Here is a 20,123-nt window from a genome sequence, read left to right on the forward strand (position 1 = left end):
TAGGTTGTGTACTGTAAACAAAGGTAATAATATCTAAAGCACTATAGCTCATTGTAGCAAGAATACAACATGAAAAAATGATACATCATAGTGTCAGTTTGCTGAAAAAATGGCTGGATTTGAATGTGCCAAATGAAAAATGAATGCAGAACATTGCTAAATTAAGAGTAAAACATAAAAGATTGACTACTCCTCTAAAATGAATTTAGTTTTAAGCCCACCTAAGCCATGTTTAATGCCTTTGAAAATATGAATCATAATAAAAAAGGATATACTTATGAATAATTTATAAAAACCTCATTCATACCTTTTTAGTAAACAAAATACTTGCTATATCTACTTTATCATTTGAATTATATGCTGTGTTCTATTACAATGTTTTTTAAGAACAATATTAATTAATACATTAACGTGTTTTATATGAATGTTTTAATTATTTTTGTGTTGCTTTATGTGTAGCATGATATAACTTAATGAAATAAGGACATGTCCAAGTTTACATTTCTAAAAGATATTCCACAATCCTTGGAATCAACAGAACCGTGTAGTTACAACGTGGCACTTCCAGGTAAAAGTGCAACATAAAACAGAGAGGCAGGATGCCAGTAATCCAGGAACTTCACCTGCAGGTACGACAGTGCAAATCCAGACTGATTACTGTGATCAAAGGAGACCCCCTGCTCTGTTAGTAGCCTAACTATTAAACCACCTCATGGGAAACTAGTGTAAAAACCCGGAAGAAAAGGGAAAAAAACTCTCATTAGAATTTATGGTGTCAGCAAAAAAAAAAAGAAAAAGAAAAAAGAAATCAGTAAAATGCAGACATTCTGCAACATAAGCAGTGGTATTGAAAACGTGTGAAAAGATAATTAATAGCAGAATTAAATAAAAAGCACTACATTTTAATATCACATATTATGCTATGGACAAACTTTATTCAACAAAGGTTTATGTTTCTCTATAAAAATGGTATAGTAAAGAAATAAAAAAAAACTTTTTGGTTCATTATATAAAAAATAAAAACACATTTTGCCTACATATTTTCTGAATAATACTTATCTTTTTAATCTATATTTAAAAGAATCTAATTGGCACAGTTCATTTGAACATTATGCTTGTTTGATGGATGGCATACAATGTAATTTGTTTCTCAGGGGCCTAGAGGACTTTTAAGTTGTTTGTGTGGCATTCTGTTCCCCCGCTAAAAAACAGCCTTTACAGTAATGACTTCTGGGAAGAGCAGAGAATGAAAAAAAGTAAAAAGGAGCATGTAACCCTAACTAAAGGAGCAGAGAACATGTAATTCCCAGTATGTAACAATAAGATAAGATGAGACCACCATGTAAGCTTCATGGAGCTGTTATAAAACAATACCGTTTTCACATAGCTATAGTCCAGATGTGTTGTTATGCAGATGCTATGAATAATGCAGTTTTTGAAAAGTCTTTTGTAAATCCTATTGGTATAAAGAAAGCTCAGTTTCATTTCCAGGATAGGCAGAATTTTCTTTTATTTTCTCATAAGCACTAGTAAAGGTGTGTATTGTCCTTGTCTTTGGAGCTTATTATCCATTCGTACAGAAAAGCATTGAGGGTGCAAAGTTAGAAGAATTTCAACATGTACAGCTGGGTTGGTAAATGGATACTGACCTAAGATAATTCTCTCTTTGTATGATATATTACATTTAAGGGTATTTTACTCAAAAGCACCATAGAAGAGTGACTCCATCCATGCAGATAACATACTGTAAGTTAATTAAACTAGAACACCACAACTTTGAAGGTGAGGCATCACATATAGACAGGCTGAGTTTGAAAAGGAAAACAAGCAAGTCTGCTTCACTTTCAGCAAAGCATAACATACGTCCCATACCAGTAACTGTGCAGTGTTGTATTTCTTTTTTATTTTTCATTCTATTTGTGTTAATCTTTGGCCTCTAATCACACAAACATATCATAAATAAAATAGATGTACTGTTTCCTTCAGCATAGCAATACATTTTTGTTTATGCTATGGCTGCTGGAAAAAAATGACAGTATGCACATACAACTGAATTGACATTACAATTTACAGACTTTGAAATTAGAGGAATACACATCCATGAACAAGAATAGGGTACACAATCTCCAGAGAAGATGCACCCTAGTGCAAAAATAAACTTAAAAGAAGCAGTAACTGTAATACTGGTAATAACAGCAACAATAGTTGTAATAACACTGCCATGTGTATAGGCAATAGTTCTTACCTACACGTCCTAGGGCGAAACACTACAACATTGCTGCTCTATTACTATGCTATCAATAGGTTTATAAGACACTGTGTTAATGAATTAAAACATTCATCTAAATAAATGTTCTGCAAACAGTTATATAAGAAGGTGACGCTCTTTCAGTACTACAGCAATTTTCTATAGTAAATAGCACTAGGTACACTTTTTATTGTATGCATATACAGTATATAGTCACACAAACAAGCCTTGCAGTCTGGCTCTAAAATTGAAGGTATGGGGAAAAATAACAGTGTTACTCCATCCTTAACTAACCCCCTCTTGTTTCTCTCAGAGCAGAGGTCAACTTTCAGAATGAACAGAGATGCGACTTCTGGCTCTTTGACTCTGACCCTGGCCCCTGCGCTCTGAAACCTACATTAGCAGAGACATGATCGAAGTCCTCCATCATTGTGAACCCTAATCTCAGAGAGGATTGTATGCTTGAAAGGTGAGCAGGCATTCAAGAAGCCTAAGCAATGGACCACTGGCCTATTTTTTATTTGCTTAAGTGTATGTATGAGGCCAAATTTTATTGTGAATTAAATAGGGTACAGCCAAATACCCCAAACTGGTTGTTTTTTATGACTGTCTCTCACAACATGTCTATTAGGCTTTAGTGGCACACAAGGCCTGTAATGCAACAGATTTAGCAGACATTTAGCTGCGCCTTCCCACACTTCCAAACTAAGTGACTGAACTCCAGATTATACCAGAATTTGCCAGAACTTCATCTGATAACAAATGAGTAAATCAGAGTTGCACTGATACCTCACCAGAGCCCCCTCTGCAGACTTCTTGAGCCAGAAGGTGCAAAATCGACTCAAGAAAAAATAAAGAGCTATAAATCAATGAATGAAAACCCTTTTGGACAGAAGAACTAGACTATAAGAAGACACCGATTTTGTAAGTGGAAGTTACTTTAATGCAATCAGGAGAAATTATACATTCAGTTAAAACTCACTGCACCATCATAAACATTCCTTTGGGACACTCTGTGGTTCTCTCTGATGACTTTCCTAAGGGAACTCCCAGGGAATTCCCACGGGAGTTCTGCTCTCATTTTCTAAAATGACTGATAATCTCTGCAATCTGCTCTCTGAAACTAAAAAGCTACGAGCCACTCTTAATTGGGGAGCCAAAGCCAACAACCTCTTCTCTTTGTGAACATGAGAGCTAGGATCCAGTTTGCCAAGCTAATCACTTCAAGAAGGGAACTTCAGCATCTAAACTCTTGTGCCATACAGTAAATAGTAACGATTTTCTCCATTAAATTGCAGACAACACAGCAAAGGGTGTAACTGAGGAAAGCACTTCACACCACAAACAAAAGATCATGCAGCAAAGAGAAAGAGTGTGCTTCAACGCAAGAAGAGTCCTCCACTGAATTCAGAGCAGCAACAAAGCAACAAAGCAACAACTCCACACAACACCAGACATTACTTTTAAAGATTTGGCTTTGTAAAACTATTTAACTGTGTCAAGATAAATTAAAACTCTAAATAACCAGAAAACAGCCAGCCTCTTCCTTGTTTTATGTTTGTCTGTCTGCAACCTACCTTATAGGTCAACATAGATATGCAGTCATCATTTTTGTATAGTTCATATTTCTATCTAATTTCTATAATCCTTTTGTTTACCAATACATTGCATTATTCAGTTTCTTAAAACCAGTGGGTCTAAGTTTCCGTGGTACAAGTCTAAAAGGCCGTAAACCCCCTGCTACAACAGAGATAAATGTAAGGTAAATAAAGCAGGAACCTTGCTGAATTACTTACTCAATTATCAACACTGCCAAAGGCGATGCCATGGTCTACTGCAAAATAGTTGTCCCCATCCCATCACACTGGCATATGTAGGATGTCATATTTTGCCATTGTGGGTTTTTCTCTTTTGTAGAGATTTTGTCTGAGGCTTACCTTTGTGTAGATTTGTGTCATGATTCGGCCAGGGTTCCTCCCCTGGTTAGGGTTCAAATTCATGTTTGAACTAGCTACTATTGTTATGTCCAATGAATTTTGTGGGTGATCCCCCAAGAGTCTGTCTGTCTGTCTGCCTGTATTAAAACACACTAATCACAAGTAATCTAATAAATTAAAAATGTAGGTTGCATGTACAATGTTAACGACATACCTCTGTAACATTAGGTTTACAATATCCAGCTCCAAATACAAGGTTCTCTAATGACACAGAAACTTGGTCGTTCCCATTTTCTCCAGAACCTTTTCCCAACCATGAGCCCTTGCCTGCACGAGCAAAACTGTAATAGAAAAATGAACAGATATTAACTGCTGTATTAATATGGTTCCAAGCCATCATGAACGAAAATCCAAAGTTCTTGCATGGAACCCTTGCTATTATACTAAAATACTGTTAATAGTAAATTTTTACTCACACTTAAGACAGTAGCACAGTAAAGCTCTCTCTAAGATGTCTTTTGCATTGTATTAGCTACTATCCTGATCATGAACTTAGAAGATGTAAAGATGATTGTATATTCTAGTTCATCGTGACACATTTTGAAAAATTAGATATATTTGGTATTGTTGTTACACAGTATATTGGATAGACAATTTTGAGAAATGAATTGCCAATAATCTGTTCCATTAGTTAGGACACTAAGAAAAAGGGTTAAGATTCTAAGATTCTTTACACAAGCAGTATGTTAAATTTTATGCTTGTGCTGTGCCACTAATGTTTAATGTTCATGATATATAACAATAAATAAATGACTGTTTATGTATAATAATATGAGACAGATGTCAAAAAAATGCTAAACCACAAGTCTTTTTCCATCCAATTGAACTGTTTAGCACCCTGAAATGGACTGGTGTCCTGTCCAGGGATTATTCCTGCCCTGCACCCAGTGTTTGCTGGGATAGCCTCTAGCTTCTCCACATTCCTGCTCTGGATAAGCAGGCTTAGAAGATGGATGGATAGGTGGAGATATACAGTAACTGTTTAATTCTAAAACATATTCAAAATTGAACTGTCTCCATATATATAACTACTATGGAAAAAATAATAATAAACTGAATTTTTAAACATAAAGCATTTTTCGATAACAAAGTACATTGCAGAGGTCTTTTTTTTTGTAGTTTACTGCATTAAAGAAAGGGATCTAAGAAAAGTCAGTACAATAAAAATATGTAAAACTGAAAAAATGTAATAGTTAAAAGTTACATTCGATAAATGTCTTACCAAAAACTTTATTTATACCATAATGAGCTGCAATCATGAACATGAATCATACATTTTTCTGAGTTCAGAACGTTTAACAAATAATTTTCACAAATTAAGTCAGCTCTTTAAGTTATTCTGATCATTAGTCTGATGAGTTTATGAAAAATATGAAAACACTGCAGATTAAAAATAAAAATGGTATAATTACTTTTTAGGTATTATGAGCAAACAGAAATGCTGATGCCAGATATAACCTAAATTTGTTTTGTAATAGGCGGCACGGTGGCGCAGTGGTAGTGCAGCTGCCTCGCAGTTAGGAGACCCGGGTTTGCTTCCTGGGTCCTCCCTGCGTGGAGTTTGCATGTTCTCCCCGTGTCCGCGTGGGTTTCCTCCAGGTACTCTGGTTTCCTCCCACAGTCCAAAGACATGCAGGTTAGGTGCATTTGCGATCCTAAATTGTCTCTAGTGTGTGCTTGGAGTGTATGTGTGCCCTGCAGTGGGCAGGTGCTCAACACACATTAGCAATTAGGTGGTGAAAGAGTAACAGACATAGCCAACTAGGGTCAGTGGATGATTAGGGAGCCAGAATGACAAGGCTGTGGTGGGCAACTTAGCCCGGACATGGGGGTACACCCTACTCTTTATGAATGATGCCCAGGGATCTTTTATGACCACAGAGAGTCAGGATCTTGATTTTAGGTCTCATCCAAAAGACAACGCCATTTTTACAGTACAGTGTCCCCATCAACTGCACTGAGACATTAGGATCCAAACATAGACCACAGGCTAAGCGTCACCTGCTGGAATTACCAACACCTCTTCCAGAAGCAACACAAGCTTTTCCCAGATGGTCTCCCATCCAAGCATTGACTAGGCCCATACATACTTAGTTTCAGGTGGATTACCTGTTCTGAAGTGTAGGTGGTATGACTGCAGGCATTACACACATCCTGCCCATACAGCAGGTAATCAGTCCAGTGGATGACAAATTATGCCTTCAAATAAGGCATAAGATTGCCTTGTAATGGACTGATATCTCATCCAGGGTTGGTTCCTGCCTCCATTCCAGTGCCGTTAGGAGTGGGTTGATCTACTTGTTTAATGTAATACAAAGGTTCCAAAAGTGGATGAAGAGATGGAAATAATTCACTGCATACTTTACCTTAATAGTGGTTGATGTAGGGCAACCAGAGACGCATGAATTGTGACAGATATGACTGAGAGGTGGAAGTAGTCAAACATAACAGGTACATGATGGTGCAGTCCTCTTCTAGGGTGAAAGTGAAGACCAAGAGTTCTGCTGCTTATCATAGGTACTGTAGCAATATCATCTAACCTGAAAAATAAAGACTACAGAGTTTAATAGACTCAATAATAAGCTTAGGAAGCCAGCAACCACCAAACAAATCATTTTCCATGTATTTAAATAATCTTACTGTATGAGAACAACTTATGAGCTATAGTGTACTTTTCATTTTCTGTATACAGACAGTATACAGAAGCAGGTAAGATGGCTACAGAAGATGTTAAGCTATAGCAAGATAAGTGGAGTACAAGTCAAGGAAGGATATGCTTATGCACTTGTAAGGTCTCGTCTTCAGCACTATATTATGTATTGGTCTCCATATTGCAAAGTACATAAAGCAGTGGCACATTAAACCCAGAGAATAGTAACAAAGGTTTTTTCTAGTAATGTGAGGTATGAACTATGAGTAAATTAAATGAGACAGAAATTTGTAGAATTCAAAGAAAATTACAAATTTTTTTTTTATAAAGATCAGCTCCTACAGCTCGAGGTCATGGTTCTCAGCCAGAAAGGTACCCTCTCTAGGTTGGGTAGGAAGTGCTACCTCAAGTGGAGGAGTTTAAGTATCTTGGGATCTTGTTTATGAGTGGGGAAAGAAGAGAGTGACAGATCAACAGGCGAATTAGAGTGGCATCAGTAGTTATGCAGATATCGCACCATTCAGTTGTGGTGAAGAGAAAGCTCAGCTGAAAGTCTAAGCTATTGATTTACTGGTTGGTCTTTTTTCCTACCCTCATCTCTGCCCACAAGATTATAGATAAAAGCGTCAGAATTAGTTTCCTTAGTAGGGTGTCTAGGCTAAGCCACAGAGTTAGGATGAGGAGTACAGACTATCAGGGGGAGCTCAAAGTAGAGCCACTTCTCCTCTACTGTATATTGAAGGGAGCCAGCTGAGGGCATATGATTAGGATGCCTCCCTGCAGAGGTGTTTTGGATGTGCCCAGCCAGGAAGAGACCTCTGGACAGACCCACTGTAGGACATGCTGGGTATCCCCAAAGAGGAGTTGGAGGAGGTGATGGAAGAAGGGACATTTCAGCACCTGACCTGAACCAGATAAATGGACTAGATGGAGGGTTTACAGTAAGATTATAATAAGCCTCACAAAACAGCTTATATAAAATAACTAGAAGAATAAGCAAACAACAAAGCAAACCTATAATAAAACATGCTTCTTGTTCAGATATGAATGTTCCTTGTGTCTTTACTACTTTAAAGTCATTAACATCATTTAAAATAAATTGAATTTACATGTTTGGCAAGGGTTAACTACTATCTGGGCAGGTCTAGTATTGCACAGAATGTCCTTTAATTTAGTTATTTTGGAAAAAATAGTCCCATGAAAATGTTGCCTGTCAGCAACACTGCATGTCTGGCAAGTTTCTTGAGACAACAGTATCTGTCAGCTGATTTCAATGACAACTCAGAATAAATCAATGAACAGATACTGTAGATAGATAAATTGATATATATATTGGGCAGAAATAGCAAAAATGAGTATATCTGGCATGTCTGGGTGGAAGCACTAAATTGCCTGAAAGTAGCATGCAGGAAAGATCCCCGGAGATGCTTTTTAGCACACCACGATGGAATGAGCCAATGGCTAAAAGTGCTCCAAGTGAGTGCCTCCTGTAGGGGATGGTTGCGATTTTTCATGATGACATCAAATTTTGCCACCATCCTCTTTCCATACCAGCTTCCATTGTGTACAGGGTTCAACCTGTAATGGAGCAGGCCACAGCACAGAACACCACACTGGCTACTATGGACTTGATAAAACATTTCCAGCAGCTTGCTACATACAGTCTGCTCTGGCCCTTCTTGTCCAGCACCACTGTGTTGTTAGACTAGTCCAGTTTGTTTTTTATGTGAACCCCGAGGGACTTGTAGCTCTGCACCACTTCTACATCCTCCCACTAAATATTGACTGGTCTCTGAGATTCTCTGGCATGCTGGATGTCCACCACCATCTCTTTTGCCTACTGATGTTAAACTTCAGGTGGTTCTCCTTGCACCTGAAGATGGTCTTCCAAAAGTTCCTGTACTCTGAGTCTTCTCAACTATTAATGCAAACTGTGATGGATGAGCTATCAGAGAGTTTCTGTAGACAGTTCCTTGTGGTGTTCCAGTATTAAACACCACCATTTCTGGCACACTGTCTTTAAGGCTCACAAACTGCTGTCTGTGGATCAGGTAGTCTAGTCCAGGGGCCTCATGTATAAACGGTGCGTACGCACAGAAACGTTGCGTAAGAACTTTTCCACGTTCAAATCGCGATGTATAAAACCTACACTTGGCGTAAATCCACGCACTTTTCCACGGTACCTCATGCCTTGTCGTACGCAAGTTCTCTGCTCGGTTTTGCAGACTGGCGGCACCCAGCGTCAAAGCAGTGCTACTGTTCCTGTGTGGTTACACCTTATTTTCCTGACGCGGCTTTATAAATACACCGAAACTAACCGCATATTGTTTATTAGTGTAATGCATCTGATTGTAATTAACTTGTAACAATATAATGGTAGAGGGAACAGCCATAGTATTCCAAATACCATAACTGCTTTAGCGTTGTTACTCTCACTTCTTCTTCTTCTTCTTCTTCTTCTTTCAGCTCCTCTTGTTAGGAGTTGCCACAGCGGATCATCTTTTTCAATATTTCTCTCACTGCACCACTCAGAGTATTTATATCACTGTATCTGAGTGTGAATCACAGCAGCAGCTGATCGGAAAGGGAATTATCGGTATACAGCTTCAAGGACACACTGTCTCAGCCACTGCAAAATGTTTTAAAGCCTTTCCTGTATGGACCTCGCGGTTCAGAAACAGAAACGATATCATTTATAAGGTGAAATTCAGCAAAATATGTTTATTAAATTATACAGATAAAACTTTAACTTCATTTAAATAATCTATATTCTTCACTGGGAGTGTCGTTAAGGATAGAATAATTAAACATGTACTACGAAGATATTTCAATGTTCTTTAAATGTTTTGAAGAATCGGCTAAGCTTACAGATGGCTTAACGTCTATTACAGAGCTGATTGTATGGCAATCGGTTACTTGGGGAAAGAAAAGCACTGACTGCAGTGACGGCTATGCCAATATATATTGAATATAAAACAGAAAGAGAAAATAACAACACAGCTAAAAACACAGCGACAAATTTCGGCAAAAGTTAAATGCTTGTGTCATGAGCACGGCGGCTATGCAGTGTCCACAGCGGACGTAGCCATCCACTGTGCATAAGCTACCTTACTGGCCGGGCAGGCGAAGGAGCCACCGATTCTTCCTCTGCCCAGTGCCACCACAAGCCTAGAGCCGCCCCTGATTGTACTGCTGCAATAAATTATTTCATCGAAGTGAAACACATGTTTAATAACGTGCTTTAACTCCTATCATCATGAAAATGATATCACGTATACATCTCAGTATTTTAGTTATTCAGAGAACTGTAATATTACGAATGTAATTGATTCTGTGTCCAGTTGGAGGAAGAGAGCGGTTTAAAAGCAAGTAGTGATTCACACACATAGAGCACATAGAAGATCAAATACAAAACAAAGCATTTAACGTGCTACTTTAATTACGATGTGATTTGAGAAACTGGTTAATTAAACGATTTTAAGATGAAGTTTATGATGTTCTACTTTAATGACAAAATAAACTACGTGATTAAAGTGGAAATGTCGAGATTGAAGTTGACATTTCGTGCTTTTTCCTCACTGTGTGCCTTTTTTGTCTGTACCCTAATAAGCTTTCATATGACACTCAGACAGTGGGCTTACAACTCGGCTTTTCACGGCGACTTTGATATGTGACTTCTTTTTTATTTCCGGCACTGTGCGATTTGTGAATGTGAGCTTTCAAGTTTCTCCAACACGCTATGTCACTCGATCAACTTCCTTTTGTTGATTATACCACAGTTTATTTGAACAAATAGTATGTTTTTCATTTGCCTCCACTTGGTATTCGCTGAAATTCTTATATTTTCCCCCGTGCTTTTCCCATTGTCTTTTCACAGAAGGCTGCGCTTAAGGGCGATTTATATTGATTTGCATATTCAAATAGGCGTAATTCTGGGAGGATTTGGGGCGTTACATAGTGCGTGCACGAGCGTTAGTTTTCACGCTGATCGGGATTTATGTAGCGGAAGAACGTGGAAGTTGGAGTACGCACAGATTCCTGCATCTGGATTTTTCTGTGCGTAAACACATTTCTGCTTTTGTGCTTACGCCATGTTATAGTGCGAGTTCTACGCACGGCGTTATACATGAGGCCCCAGGTGACTTTAGGGACATTAAGATGCATATCCTTGAGCTTTTTCACCAGTCGATGAGGCAGAATGGTGTTAAAGGCACTGGAAAAATCAAAGAATATTACACTGATTGTGGTTCTGGCTTTGCCCAAGTTTGAATAGACTTTGAGGAGCATGTGGATCAGTACATCCTCCACAGCTATATGTGCCTGACAGGCAAACTGTAGAGAATCAAGATGTTGGATCTGTTTCAGGACTTTCAAAGTTCTTCATGCTGTATGAAGTAAGAAAAACTGGACTGAGGTCTGATGTCCAGCATTAAGCCTTTTCATTCTTAGTGTGGTGTTCCTTAGGAATAAAAAATATCATATAATATACAGTATTCTGAAACATGCTTAATTTATATTAGAATCGTGTGGGCCTAGAGCCTATTATGGCAGCTGGAAACAGCCCTCAGCACAGACACCAGTCCACTGGAGGAGAAAGAAAAATGCATTCAACATTTCATTGGGACTACAGCGATGGAAGAGCAACTTCAGCATTACAAAGAAAGAACTTCATGCAACATCAGCTAAATGTTAATCCTGGATTTGAATTACTAATGTGCTGTATAAACGACTACATTATAAATGTCATCTACATATATTCCCTATAGGTCAATGGAACTTTTGATATGATAAATATTGTGACTCCAGAAAAAATCTTTCTCAGAAAATATTATTGAAACAACTCTGTCACTGTGAAGCTATTTTAAACGCCTTGATTAAAGGCAGACTTTAAGCTTCTCTGCATGACCACTATATATAAAGGGTTATTATATTAAATATCGTAAAGTATGGAGTTACTCACGAATTATACATCACTTATACAGTAGATGTAAGAGGTATCACTTTCACAGGGGCACAGATTTATAAAACTGAACCTTATTATGGACACAGAGTCACTTTCCTAGTTCCAGCATGCATAGTTCAGCTCCCAGTCTGGGTACTTTCTGTGCCAAGTGTGCATGTTCTTATTCTAGGTTAACTGAAATCTCTACCAATGAGGGCCTGTGTTAATATATGGTTAAGTCTTGCCTGTAAGGCATGTGGCGTCCTACCCAGGATAAGTTCCTGCCTTGTGATTAATGCTACCTTTACAGGCTGTGGCTCCACATGACACCAGAATGGAAAAAGCTATTTCCAAAATGAATGGATAAAAGGATATATTGTAAATAAAAACAGAAAATACTGTTTCATAGAAAGCTGTATTTCTCAAACTTGATTATACCTTATAGGCTAAGGGTTTCTGAATCATTAATTTGGAATATGAGGTTACTGAAAATGAACAGATGGATGGGTGAATGGATCATATATTACATTTTGGAAGCAAAGTCCTATTCTGATTGTCAGTCTGCCTAAGAATACATAAATAGAATTCACTACATTAATCTTCATTGCGGAAAGATACAGCACTTGGGCAAAGATATATACAGTACTTAAAACAAAACAATACATTATGGCAAATTGTCTAATTGAAACATTGACAAATACACTGTCATTGGGCTCTGTTCTTTAACAGATAAAAACAACTCCCTGCACTTCAATTACAATGACAAGTAATCCAACTGACTGCAATAAGCTACTGCATCCCTGTGTCTACTAGCTCTGGATGTGGCCTTGGCAAGCTTTACTGACTCTTTTGCCCAATTCCAATGTGATCATGGAAAAAACAGCAGTGCACTGCCAGGAAATGGAATTGAATGTGCATACACATAATAAGAAAAATTGAAAAATGAAAAATCTGCTACACATGGGTTGAACAGAATGTCATTATGAACATGCTTTAATTTTTTGGTCATATTAATAGAATGCCATTATAAATCAAAAAAGATATTTCAAAAGTAATTTCATTACATTAAAATAATACTTACTGATGCTCGTTGTCTGTAAAATGTAGGTCAAGCTTAAGCTGGAAGTCCACTTCACTCAGAGCCTCTTCCAACTAAAAGCATAAAAATACTGGTAACACATTTGAGTGGAGATTGTTGACAGTTATAAATATCTGGGGACAATCATACACTCGAAAATGACTTTTAATGAAAGTACCAAAGCCATCAGGAAAAACAGGCAGTAGCATCTCTACTGTCTAAGGAGGCAGAGTTTTTTTTAGTTTGAATCCTTCCATTACATTAATATGTTATAAATCTTGACTTATGTTTTTACTTAAGTTCTGGTGGTTTGGTAATAACATAATGTAAGCAAAAAATACCCATAAAAAATCAAATTGTAAATTGAATGCAAGAAAATTAAAAGTCCTCAACAGTCTGATCTGAAAAACCTGTTTAATAAGAAAGTCTTATGGGAAGCAGAGTGTATTTTATCAGACAGGTCTCCTCTACTATGTTCTCAATAATAATCTGCACCAGGTCACTGTGCAAGGTTCCCAGGATGAAAAAACCAACTGGTTCAAATGGTCCTTCATACCAACTAAAGAAGCTGAACTAAATAAGTTCAAGTTTATATCCATGGATTTAAATCATGGGGTAAACAGTTACCATTTGCAGCAATCTTCAGTCAAGTCTTAAAGTTGGTTTAAGTTTTGTATGTAATTTGAATGATATAATGTTATACTATTAAGTATTATGCTCCCTGCTACATTCACTGTGTTCTTATTTGATGTGTCTTTAATGATATATCATGGCCTCTCTGTAAAACCAAATTTCCATCTTGGGACAACAAAATTGAACTAATTGAACAGTGACTGACTAGGTGCATCTATTAGCCAGTTCTATGTAACAATTGTAAGTGCCAGGCAGGATTAGCTGGCATCCCATCTGGAATGGGTATGGGACCCTTAGCCGGACGGCAGAACAAAACAAAGAAGCAAAAAGGGAAGGCTCCTATTCTGAAATATGTTTATCCCACCATCCACTAGATGGAAGCATCCCAGGACACCTGCAGAGCATAACTGGGGTTGCAATGTTGTGAGTCAGCCATGCTGGACTCCATGGGTGCCACTAGGGGGTGCTCCTGGGATTCATAATCCCTGTTTTACGGGTCTTTTACTTGATCCAGAAATGTTTCTATTGGGCTATGCCCTGGTACCGGAAGTACTCCCAGGTCAGACATAATGAAACACCGTCCCGCATCCTCAACTGGTGTCAGAGTGAGGAAGAAGGTGAATGGAGATAGAAGAGAATTAAAAAAGGAAGGAAAAATAAAATTTTGTTTGTAACTGTGGTCCTATAACCTTGGAGGAAACCTTTGTAAGGTAATTTTAGAATAAAAACCTCAGTTTTGAACCCATGATTGTGTTGGGTGAGTTTTGTGGCTTGGCGGTAAACCCTGTCTGTCACATAAAGCATCCACAGATGCTTTATTTGGTCTTAATAAGTTTTAAAAATCACCAATGACAACACTTTAGAACTGGAGCTGCCTATAGTGCATTACTTCTAATTTATGTAAAAAAATAATGAAGGCTTTGTTTGTGTAACACAGCAATAACTGACTAATAAATGCAGCACACCAAACACTAAACACCCCTGTTCTGGAGTGTTACATGTATCACTTTATTATCAAGATCTCCTTAGTAAGCATTTTTACTCCAAAATGTATAAGCATAACAATTCAGACTTTGCAAGCTTTAGTAAAAACAATACATTCAAAATCCCTACAGAAAAGTAACAGCAAAGAATACACATAAACCATAATCAATCTTGTTAATCTTGTTGAATTCCAAGAGCTAAACTTAAAAGAAGTGGTGAGGTGGCCTTTTGCTATTTTGCACCTAAAATCTAGAATAGCTTGCCAATAGGAATTCGCCAGGCTAAAACAGTAGAGCACTTTAAAACACTGCTGAAAACACATTACTTTAACATGGCTTTCTCATAGCTTCATCTTAGTTAAATCCTGATGCTATGTATATTCAATTAATTATCATTATTATTCATGGTGGCTCCACAATCCATACTAACCCCTACTTTCTCTGCTGTTCTTTTTCCGGTTTTCTGTGGTGGTGAGCTGTGCCACCACCACCTAATCAAAGCACCATGATGTCCCTACATTGATGGATTAAAGGCCAGAAGTCCACATGACCATCATCATCAAATTCTTCCATGTGAACCCTGAACACAACGAGGGCTGATTGAGGCCATTTATGTTGGGTAGAATGCCTAGAGGGGACTGGGCAGCCTCGTGGCCTGGAACCCCTGCAGATTTTATTTTTTTCTCCAGCCTCTTGGGTTTTTTTTTTTGTTTTTTCTGTCCTCCCTGCCCATCTGACCTTACTTTTATTCTATATTAATCAGTGTTCCCTAATTTTAATTATTTATTTTGTCTTTTTTCTCTTTCTTCATTATGTAACGCACTTTGAGCTACATTATTTTTATGAAAATGTGCTATAGAAATAAATGTTGTGGTTAATCAGTTACTTGCATTCACCTACTATCAAATGGATTAGTGAATTCCTGGAATTGTGGAGTACTGCTATTCCTATGTTTGTTTGTTTCACATCTGATCCTCCATTCTCCCTTCCCATATTGGACCTGTCACAGTGCCTCTAAAAAGCATTCACCCTTTTGGAAGTTTTCACGTTTTATTGTCACACAATAATTTACTCACAGTGGATGTATAATTTTGTGTTTTATATTTGTAATTAATGTAGACCAATTTGCAGAGATCTGTTTTTACTTTGAAATGTCGTTTTCTGTTGAGCAGTGATAGAAAAGCCAAATTCAATGGAACCAAAATTCAGTATTGCCATCAAAATAAAAAGTGAAATCTTCCAAGGCAGTGAATAATTTTTATATGGACTGGAAATCCAGCTTAGGGTCATAGGGGTTGGAGACCATCCTGGCAGCTCTAAGACAAAGTACAAGCCAGTCCTAGAGTGTACATACACTCACACGTGTTCAAACTGGATCAGTCTGAAAATACCAAATAACCTAACATGCACTTATTTGGGATGGGAAAAGAAAAAACTGGAATGTCCAGAGGGAAAAAAGTAATGGAGACATGAAGAAAGTTAAATGTCCACAAATATGGTGCCCCAGCTTACATTTTTCAGATCCATTAGGTTTATGATTTTACCTGCAGTTTCATAACATGAAAGCTTACTATAAATGTAAAAAAAACTTCAGGATGAAACAAAGTTATAACCAGTTGCTTTCTACATATAATGCTGCACAATGTTAATGAGTGTGAAAACAGTTTAGAATACAAAAAGAAATCAAATGTTTACCATCTGTAAACTGCCCAGCTCATTTGCTTTGTGTTGGATGGTCTGTGCAATCTGGAGGCAGCCCAGCAACACATGGTTACTATTCACACATCCTCTGTGAAAATTGTCTTTCATTTCCTCTTAGTTACATTGATACTCTAGTGAAGCAAACCTTTTAACTCAAATTGAGATAAAGGCCCTCTAATCAGGTAGGGTAGACTGCTGAGATAGAGCTGTGCTTCCATTTCTTTGATTGTGGGAAATACTACCAATGAGTGCTCTGACTCAGTGGCAGTTTGAAGAATACATCTTATTTTATGCACATTTAAATGTGTGGGTGTATACAAAAAAGAGATGTGATGAATCAGTTACCGGATGTACAATGTATTCATAGAGTATTCAGACCCCTTCACTTTCTGTACACTTTATTGTGTTGTAGATGTAACTTTAAATGGAAAAAAATTATATTTTTGCCCATCATTCTACACTCAATAAAATAATCCATAAGGACAAAGTGAAAACAAGTTTTCAGAAAGGTTTGCCAATTTATTAAAACAATCAAAAACTGAAAGGTCTCATTCCTATATGTATTCCGATCCTTAATTCAGTACTTAGTAGAAGCCCCTTTGGCAACATTTAGAGCTTTGATTCCTCTTGGATCCAAACCTGGATTTGGGCAATTTATCCCATTCTTCCTGGCAGATCCTCTCAAACTCTGTTAGACTAGGGGGTAAGTTTTTGTAAACTCTGTCTCTCCACAGATGTTTGATCACGTTTAAGCCTGGACTTTGGCTGGTCCACTCAAGGACAGTCAGAGACTTGTCCTAAAGCAACTTCAGCATTGTCTTAGTTGTATGTATTGGGTCACTGTACTGCTAAAAGGTGAACCATTGCCCTAGACTGATGTGTGCTCTCTGAAGCAGGTTTTCTTCAAGGACCTCACTGTATTGGGCTGCATTCATCCTTCCCACATCTCAATAGCATGATGCTGTGACCACCATGGATGGATGGATAGATAGATAGATAGATAGATAGATAGATAGATAGATAGATAGATAGATAGATAGATAGATAGATAGATAGATAGATAGATAGATAGATAGATAGATAGATAGATAGATAGATAGATAGTCAGTCCCCAGGGGGAATTTGGCTTTTTACAGAAGCTCTTTCAATAAATAAATACATAAACAGAAAGATAAATATATATACAAATATATATATATATAAATATATATATTATAAAAGAAAATATTGAGACAAGACTATTGCCAAGAGATTTTTATTAAGTCCCGCTCTTCTTTCAACGGCCCACGCTTGCGGTCCTCTCACCTCTTATTTGTGTGAATGCTTTTGGCAGACACAGTTCGTGCGCTTTCGGCTCTTATAAATTTTTACGTTTTCCTCACTTTAAGTTCCCTATAAAAGAAGACTTATCATGTCCAAATCTTATTGAAGAATTTCATCCCGAAGGGTTATCAACAGAAAAAATGAGAAACAATGAGGTCAAATGAATAAATGCAAAAATTGTTGATCGGTTACACAGCAAATTGGTTAAGTGCATATCAATAGACTATGCTGTAACAGTTAGTGGTGATGGTGCGGAAGATACAAACATCATACAATATCCCCTGGAATATCTACAACCATTAACACCGTCTGGTCTTCCACCGGCCGAATTACTGTTGAAAAAAGGATGTATCGTAATGTTATTGCGTGTACAATTTTAACAGGCAACAAGAAAGGTAATGTAGTACATCTTCCGCGGATAACATTAGACACCAAAGGAGATCTTTATATGCCATTAGTATTAAAATGTTTAATGTTTCCCATTAGAATAGCTTTTGCAATGACAATTAACAAATCACAGAGACAAACATTCAAAAAAGTCGGTTTATTTATTAGAGAGAAAGAAACGATATTCACTCACGGGCAGTTATATGTTGCATTGTCACGATGTAACTCCAAACACAGAATCAAAATTCAATGCGATATTGAGGAAAAGATAATTCCAAATATTGTTATTACTGAAGTTTTACAGTAAAAAGTGTAAGTTTAAAAAGTATTTGAGTGTTAATTTCAAAGCCAAATAGAATGAAAATGTGTAACTCAATGATTACCTCTAACACAACATGAAAACATAATTTTCTTTCAATTTATTATGTTTTACTATTTGTTACTATGGTTAATTACTCGCTGCAATGTAAAATAGTTAGATCTATTATGCATATGTAACAAATCCCATGAAAATAACAATCTGTTTAAATTGTTCATCCGCTTCCCCATACGTGAGAGGCAGAACTGCGAAATGGCTAGCACATAGCTCCCACCTGAGGGTTGGTGAACAAATTGAGCATAAATCTAAAACTTCTGATGTGGCAGTTCCAGTAACCATGAACCATTATACAGGCATGTAGCTGTTGATATAAAAAAGCCACAGTAGTATTTTCATCACCCAATTCCACTGAATGGATTTGTTGGCTGAAAATCCTCAGTGTTAAGTGTGGGAGGGGATGTGCAGCATTGATCATAATGGCACTCAGTCTTGCTTTTAATTCTCTACACTGCTACAGTCTCCAGTGGGTCTAAAGTCTGCCATTTCATTTAGATTGTTAATTCAGTTTGCCTCTCTTGAAGTGATGTTATCAGCCCAGTACACCACAGGAATGGAAAACTGCACTGGTCATCACTCACCATAGGGATGAAATTAGGCAGGTGATGAGTATTGCTCGGTCATCGCCAGACATACTGCTGGAAGTTCTGCCCAAAAGGTTCAATATTTGTAGCATCAGGTCGGAGAATATTTTTCCTTTTGCTCTCAGAGTCGTTTAAACTAACATAAGCACCTTCAGCATGGGAAAGGCCATACATAAATAAAATGTATTATTATTATTATTATTAATATATACCTTTTCTTCAAGAGTGGCTTCAGTCTGGCCAGTCTACCATAAATTCCTGAATGATGGAGTGCGATGGGGATGGTTATATAGGTTCTCCCACCTCAGCAGTGGACTTCTGAAACTCCATTAGAGTAACCATTGGGGTCCTGGTCACCTCTCCCACTAAGCCTCTTCTTGCCCTGTTATTCAGTTTAGCCTGAAAACCAATTCTAAGAAGAGGCCAGTTGATTCCAAGCTTCTTTGCCTGAAAACAAACTCTAGGAAGAGGCCTGGTGATTCCAAGGTTCTTCCATTTCACAGTTATTGAAGTCACTGTGCTACTGGGAAGACTCAGACAGAATATTTAATTGCTGAGGTCTACAGAGAGTTTCTTGGATTTCTTGGCATTCTTTTTGACCTGACATGAATTGCAAGTTGTGGGAACTTATAGACAGAGGTGTGTGCCTTTGTAAACAATGTCCAATCAATTCAGTTTGTCAGAGGTGGACTTGAATCAAATTCTAGGCACATCTCAAGGATATATAAAAAAAACAAGATGCAACAGCAAAGGGTTAGAATACTGATATAAATGAGAGGATATAGTGTTTGGTTTTTAATAAAATTGGAAACCTTTCTGTAAACATTATTACACCTTATCATTATGGTTATTGAAAATAGAATTGTGATAAGAGGTCCATGGCGAAGAGCGATTTTTAAATAAATAATTGGGTCCTGGTGAGTGCAGGCTCTGAAAGGATGTGCATGCAGGTGCCAATCCAGGGTTGATTACGGTGCTTGGCATTCTAAATAAAATGAGATTGGGTCAAGTGCCTCATTCACACCTTGGAGTAGGTGGAGGACAGCACTTGCAACCAATCGGGCAGTATATAAGGAGCCTGAAAGGTGTAGAGGGGATCATATTAAAAACAAAAAGGAGATGAAAGAGAGAACAGAGGTTGCAAGGAAGAGAGAAAGACAGGGCATAGAGAAGCCTGTGTTGTGAGGAAAGGAGACAGTTGGTTGGGAATATGCTCCCAGG

At 37.6% G+C, this 20,123-nt stretch overlaps 1 protein-coding gene across 1 annotated transcript in view; it reads right to left on the minus strand.

Moving 5' to 3' along the window:
* The window catches only part of fam135b (family with sequence similarity 135 member B), a 211,707-nt gene that overhangs the window by 60,052 nt on the left and 131,532 nt on the right, over nt 1-20,123 (minus strand). Inside the window, exons 5-7 of the mRNA XM_039736980.1 lie at nt 12,919-12,989; nt 6,612-6,785; nt 4,400-4,526 (exon numbers count right to left, since the gene is read on the minus strand). Of these exons, the coding sequence (XP_039592914.1) occupies nt 4,400-4,526; nt 6,612-6,785; nt 12,919-12,989 (372 nt within the window). The remainder of the gene's footprint in view (nt 1-4,399; nt 4,527-6,611; nt 6,786-12,918; nt 12,990-20,123) is intronic.

This window comes from Polypterus senegalus, chromosome 15 (assembly GCF_016835505.1).
Source record: "Polypterus senegalus isolate Bchr_013 chromosome 15, ASM1683550v1, whole genome shotgun sequence".
Classification (NCBI taxonomy): Eukaryota; Metazoa; Chordata; class Cladistia; order Polypteriformes; family Polypteridae; genus Polypterus; species Polypterus senegalus.